At 39.6% G+C, this 6,903-nt stretch overlaps 1 protein-coding gene across 2 annotated transcripts in view; it reads right to left on the bottom strand.

The window, feature by feature from the left end:
* Positions 1 to 3,080: 3,080 nt before the first annotated feature.
* Positions 3,081 to 6,903, bottom strand: part of STAT4 (signal transducer and activator of transcription 4) — a 41,766-nt gene continuing 37,943 nt past the window's right edge. Inside the window, exons 22-24 of one of the 2 annotated variants that reach the window (XM_062610008.1) lie at positions 6,127 to 6,193; positions 5,506 to 5,579; positions 3,081 to 3,411 (exon numbers count right to left, since the gene is read on the bottom strand). In XM_062610008.1, the coding sequence (XP_062465992.1) occupies positions 3,389 to 3,411; positions 5,506 to 5,579; positions 6,127 to 6,193 (164 nt within the window). In that variant the 3' untranslated portion in view covers positions 3,081 to 3,388. Of the gene's footprint in view, positions 3,412 to 5,505; positions 5,615 to 6,126; positions 6,194 to 6,903 lie in introns of both variants that reach the window. The other variant, XM_062610007.1, reaches the window with a different exon arrangement.

Raw genomic sequence — 6,903 nt, 5'->3', positions numbered from 1 at the left:
TCCCCCAGGAGGAAAGACAGTGAAGCGTAACGCTCAAAGGGCGATCCCTAGACAGCACTAAGGACGGCGAGCTGGCCAGCGGTGGCTGGTCGCAGGGAGCCGCCGGTTAGTTACACCGGGCTTTTCTCCTGAGGTGCAGTTATTGCACCGCCGCAAAGCTCCTAGCGCCCTTCCTCGCCTCCTCCTCGCCGCCGAGTAAGAGCTCGGAGCACAGCCGCCTCAGGACACCCCCAGCCGAGCCTGCCTGGCCTACTGCGCAGGCGCGGGGGAGGAGGGGAGGGCGAGCCGGGAACGGCCGCGGCACGTGACTTCTGGGAAGGCAGCGGAGTATCCGAAAGGGGTGGCTGAGGGGAAGTCGAAACAGAAACCAGAGGCGGCCGGGCCTCCCCCTTTCCAGCCCCGGCCACCCCCCGCCACCCTTTCCCTCTGTAGCGATGAGAAAATGACCCTTTGCAAGTGCTGCTGCTGGGATACTCGCTGGCGGAGCGGTGGGCTAGCGCTGGAAAGCAGGAGCTGGGGCAGAGGCCTGTAAGGGCAGCCATAGTCTCAACTGCACAGAAAGAAGGCATGCCAGTGCAATAAGGGCTGTACAAACACAGTTGAAACCGCTATGAACTGTAACCCAGATTTTCATCCAAGTTACAGAAACTAAGAATGCCTATAAACTGCAGGTGGCTGAGTGTCTAACAGTTCCCAGCGTTTGTCAGTTGAGAGTTTCCTTCCCAGGGAATAATTTGACAAAGTAGTTTTGGTTTCCTTCATGTAATCTTTCTTGCAACTGTGTTATTTGCTAGGACGCTTGGTGCTACTTTGCCGTGGCAAGTTTTGTCTTGTGTATGTGTCAACAAAGGCCAGAAGGAATTAAGTTCAGGATTTGATGCAAGTCTGCAAGATACTTGGATCCTTTTTGGTATCTTTTGTATGGTATGAAATGCTACCAAGTAGTGGGTATAAATGTGGCTATAAATGAAAGCTGTAGCAGAAGGTAAATAGCTGTTTTCACTTTTTTTTTTTTTTGATTGTAATCATTACGGTGATGTGGCAAGACAAAACGTACAGAACAATCACGTTTGGTTTTTTTTTTTTATTTTCCTGTTATTTTTGACTCTGCTGTTGCAAAATACAGTGAAAGCACAACCACAGTAAAAGTACCTAAAAGCAGATGTTTCATTTCTTCTGGCAGTGTCTTGAGGCATCCCTTTCAGTACAATTTTTTCTCTCCTCCCTCTCTCTCCCCCCATCATTTTACTAGAGAGCCCTGTTCTTACTCAAAGTGGCATAAGGACAAAATTCTCACTTTTTTTAATGGAAGGAGGCTTGGACTGTATATATTTATCTTACAGAAAATTACCCCAGTTTTCCTTTAAAGGAGTGAACTGATTTACTGATTTAAAGTCACATGGCTTTCAATTAAATGTTAAACCTACCGCTTGTGAAATCTGATTTTAAACAATAGTAGGAGCTGTAATGCCAAAACCTTATCCACAATGCTATTCAGTAACACAAAGTATATTGTGTTGAAGTCAAGACTCGAGAGTCTTGAAGAGTTGCATTGCACAGGGGGCAAGGAAGAAGGAGAGGGAAGATTGTTTCATGAAACAGTACTCACAGTACTCACCATGAAGTTTACATGGTCAAAAGGACAGGTTACCCACCATTTCGTTTGTATTGAGGTTAGAAAGAAAAGGCATTCAATTAGCCGGTGTGAGGTAAAGTTATGTTTGCTGCTTTAGAAGTCTGTTACTACTTGTAGTTCAGACTTGAGATCATCACAAGGAAGGCTTGACTCTTTTTGTTCTATCTGGAAAAAATGCCACAGAAGCCCAGATATCCAACTTTAAGCTAAAATCCATTTTTATTTATGCTGGTCATATAAATTACAGATGTTACCAAACTATATACACAATGGTTGTTTTGGAAAATTATTTATACATGATGCTTTCTGAGGGGAAAATGACTTCTTATCTGCAGCTTGCTTTAATTCGCTCTGATGAACAGAGACATGTTTGTTCATGTTCCTATGTAGCATAGAAATATCTCATGACTCTGTTTCCATTCACTTGCTTTCAACTAACGTTAATAGTATGCATGAGAGGAGTGAGTAAAAAAGGCAAAATGAAAGCAAAATTCAGGACTTACTGATTCAAGGAGGTTGTTTTCATCCCAGATGTCTAATTTGAACCTAATTTGCAGAAGATCGCAAGGTGCAAATGTGCCAGCATTTGCATGCATTAACCACATATTCTGCAGACAAGATTTAAATCTTGAATGAAACTGTATATGTGAAATACAGGAGCCTTGGAATTGCATGTTTATTATTAACAGGGGTTTTGGGGATAATATTGATAGGAAAGTGAAAAAAACCCAAACCAACAACAAAACAGCCCAAACCCAGCACTACACAGTGCCTGAAATAATAAAAAAAAAGAGAATATTTTAAAAAGGCACTTTACCATTTATACAAAAACTAGTTATTCTGCTTGTTAAATGAGTCTGACAGGCATGTAATACTTTGTCATGTAGCACAAGTTGCCCAGTGATCAGCAAATGCTGTAGCTTTTCAGTAACTATTTCTTTAAAACTGCTTCCCAGTCCACATTTACCAGATAGCATCCAGACTCTGCCAGATCAGTTTTTTTCCACATTAAACTCTGATAGTTCTTGCTGTAGTATCTGAGTGCTTTATGCACAAATAGATTTACTTCTGCACTTCAGCAGCAAAATGGAGACAGCCTTTTGTCACCACAGATTTTGTGGCTGTTTCCTTTCTGGAACACCCTTGTCTTGCGGACCTTTTTTCTTCCACAACTTGTTCTGTGGTGGCACATAAAAATCTATGCTGAAGCTAGTTCATCTTTGGAAAAAGCAAATCCCGGACACCTACGGGACATCTCAACTCAGGGGGATGAGAATCTTCACTTTAAAATAGTCGCTAAACCAATAGTGTGCAAGATGATGATTAAACAGAAACTACTTAGAACAATAAATCATCATTTCCTCACATGCATTAATGTCTTTAGTTATCCTTATGTGCTATTTTCAGAAGCAAACATTCTTTTCTTGTACTTTTATTTACAGCAATTCTATGGACGATAAATTTTACTTGCAGAATTATTCTGCTGGACCCTGCTGAAGTCAAATGACCTGCAAGCCAGAAAGGATTTGGCCTTTTATCAGTGAGGAGAGGAATTCTGACTTGCAGGAGGCTATTCGTAATCCCTAGGGAGAAGATTCCCGGCTTACATGATGTTGGTAACAGGGTCCCAAGAATAACATTCTAATGGTTTCTGGGAAATGCTGATTTACATGATGGAGGGGGAAAACTATAAAAATTACTGCATCTTTAACCCACACATGATTACTGATTTTTCTGGTTTGTGAACTTCAGTCAGTTGAGTAAGGAGAACCCAGCTGCAAGAAAAGAAGGGAAAGATTAGTCTTGTGGCAGTTACTGCTGTTCATTCAAAAGTAACTGCACATTAAACCTTCTTTGGCTCCATGTAATTGCAGTGTCATTTTGACAACATAATACAAACTGAGGATCCCATTTCTGGTTCTTCACAAAATATTGGAATGCTCATTAGAAAACACTGTGTGGTAGTTGCAATAAAAGAGACATTTTTATTTGAACTTCTGTGATTCTTGCATTAGTGCAGGGGTTTTAGTGGAGTCTTGTTTTCCTGATGTGTAGGGAAACCTGGGAGGGGGGAACTAGAAGGGAATTCAGCAAGACTACAGAAAGTGTGTCTTTCTAAGACTGAGTTACTGAGTTACAGGATAATTTGTTCTACTGCAGATTGCACCCTTGTTCTCCGCATCTCACACAGTGCTTTTTCACTGGCATCTTAGTGAGAGAACATATTTCTTTAATAATGCATATCTTCTGCTTGCTCTACTTGGGCACATCTTCACTAGGGTAGTTTGTTGTGTGAATTTGGGATGATAAAGAAAAAAACCTCCTTATTTTCCTCTTTTCCATTTATCAAGTTGAATAGAGTGTTAAAACTAAGGAGGGACTACTTAAAATCCTCTAAAACTATTTTCTCAACTAATTCTAGAAAATATTTCTAGTTAAGAGCCTCTAGAAAATCATCTACCATTTAGCAGCACTGAACTACTTCACTAGTACCCTTAAAAACTGCAATGTGATTGTATTTGACCCTCCCAGTTCATTACCAAACACATGGGGGTTTTTGTACAGTTATGACTCAAAACGGTGGCAATGGTCACAGCTTGTTTATAGGCTCTGGAAAGAGCTGGTTTGAGAATTACTGTTGAATGCTAAAAGAAACCAAAAACATTTGGAGCCTGATGATAAACAGAAGTGAAGCCAACTGTTATTTGCACTCCCTAAACTTTGAGAAAGGCAAAGGCATACTAGTTCACGAATGCAGTTTAGGTCAGAACTGTTTTCATATGGCATAAACCAAACAACAAGCGAGTAGGGTCATGTCTCAAATAGGGTGTGTACATTTTAATACAGACTTTCCATTCAGGGTAGTATTTCAGTTTTAGGTGAAGAACTAGTTTGCTATTGGAGAAAAGGGTGAAGAAGCAAGAAAAAGATACTTTGCTCTTGAACAGATCTTCAGCTTGGTGTATATTAAAGAACTCCTCTATTTGTATATAAAGTTTAGCTCTGCTTCAAATCATCAGCAGTCAGGATTCTTGTTTAGTTTTGGTCTGTGGGTGAGGAGGAGTGTTTACAGAGAGGCATTTGAAGGGGAGTTGACAGGCATTTAAATGCATAACTATTTTAAGACCATAAGTCATTGAACATAGAGAAAACCAAGACCTAGTATTAAAAAAGAGGTAGTCTTTTTAAAGATCTCAAAGCCAAACCACTACTTTGTTTCCTGATAGAAGTCTGCCGGGCAAATCTCCAGTGGCTACACATCAGTGCTTGAAGTATTCTATACCGCAATGATTCAGAACACAATTTCTAGTCAGTAAGTAGAAGAGGGAAATATTTCACATAGGATGTTGGTACAGTATTTTCCCAATCCTTCTATATACTTAGTGAATATTAGTTTTATCTGCTAAGAAGATTTTAGTTGACTTCTAATTTCTGACTTTGGTACCTCAAGTAGAAACTTGAAGCACAGAAAAGTGCAAGTTTGCTGAATCACAAGTTTTTATATTCTTTGTGCAGCTTCCCTATGCAACACAAGTCCTTTGTGCTAGCTACAGAATTAGTGTAATCATTATGTATTTGTCAGTGTAAAGGTTTCATTTGTGCAAGAACTCCAGGATCTTTGAATTTTGACATTCATGATTCACTGGCCAGTGTGTCAGACAATTTCATATAATACAGTGATTCCAAATATGCTTGTACATCCTGTCCCGTTTAGAATAGGAAATGTCTGCATTGCATGATGAAAGAGCACTGATTTTTCTAATAATTGTACAAGCAGCCTTTTGTATAAACAGCATCTGTGTTGTACATGTTCAACTTGCTTATGTATGTACAGTATTAACTTATGAATGGAAAAGTTTACAACATACAGCAGTTTCGATCACAGTGGGACTCAGATGTTCTCTCAGCACAGCATAAACACTTGGAGACATTGGAAGAAGATCTGATGGAGAATGTGGATCTGTAGAATCATTTAAGCTTAAAAAAAAAAGGAAAAAGAACAAACCACAAAAATAATCTTAAAAGCAACCTAAATCCCTCTATCTTGATGCATACCAGTGGAGTAGGGTGAATGTTTAAGTTAAGCTTATACTTGGGCTTGCTGGTTGGCCTGTAAGCACATGCTAACAAGCTGGTATACACTTAAAAATGTAGGAGATAGGACCAAGGGAAGAGAGGATAAACCTGACTGTAATATCAGTTGCTGGAGAGAAAAAGGAGGCAATGAAAGATTAGTAGATCAGAGTACTGTAAAGCCTTCATTCAATTTTTACAAATGTTTTGCCACATGGATGGGAAAAGCTCCATAAAAGTGAAGCTCTTTACCTCCATTTCTTGTGTTTAGCAGTCTTTGGCCAAACAACAACAGGCAATGTATTGCTTTCCTGAACTATTAGAATGGGAGAAGGGAGGCAGGGATAACTTTGAAGCAGTATGTAAATTTAATAAAGATAACATTTGAAATGTAATACATCCATAAGAATACTTACATTTTAGAGACTGGGATAAATACAGAAGGAACGTAACCTTTGCCGCCTCCATCTGAGGGCTTTGAGACTAAAAATAAATGTTAGAAATTAAATATTGCCTAGTAGTTTTATTGTTTATTTGAAATTAGATATCTGCTCTAAGTGCTGCAGACCATACTATATTAACACAGAAATGTTGCTGTTCATGTCTGAATAAACAGCCATAAAAATGAGGGGAATTCCTGAGACTGGTCTTTGGGCTCAGGTCTTAGTCACATAATTGACTGTGCTCCCTTTATATGAATTGCCCTATCAGAAACATTAGACCTGGTGGAAGAGATCTTGGTGGGGTTTCAAAAGCAAATATACCATAATTTTACAGGCTTGGTGATTTTGAGCTTCTAGATTTCAGTTCTGCAAATGCTTGTGCTCTCTCTCTACACACATAGCTTCAGCGATGTGTTTTGCATGAAATTAAGCACACACATGGAGCATTAGGCAAAGTCAACTGCATTAAAATGAAGAGGAAAACCACTTGTAGCCTCCAAATATTTTTGAGTAGAGTAGGAATTGGAACTCAGATGGAATTGTAACCTTTAATATCGGAAGTCTAAAAAAATCAAGGCTTTGAGGGCTTTTGAGCAAGAGCAAGTTTAGTCTAAAAATGGCCTGACCTGTAACTTAGGCAAGAGCAAGTGTGGGCCTGGACGTATTTGAAGCCATTTTTTTCTAGCCTTTTTGTATTTTCCAGTTCAGTTGCCAGGGTTTTTTAAGAGCACTGTCTGCCATAATAACTTT

This window comes from Pezoporus occidentalis, unplaced genomic scaffold, assembly GCF_034315485.1.
Source record: "Pezoporus occidentalis ecotype Australia unplaced genomic scaffold, CSIRO_AGI_Poc_V1 ctg143, whole genome shotgun sequence".
NCBI classification, from domain to species: domain Eukaryota; kingdom Metazoa; phylum Chordata; class Aves; order Psittaciformes; family Psittacidae; genus Pezoporus; species Pezoporus occidentalis.
This window is presented reverse-complemented; position numbering and strand designations above follow the sequence as displayed.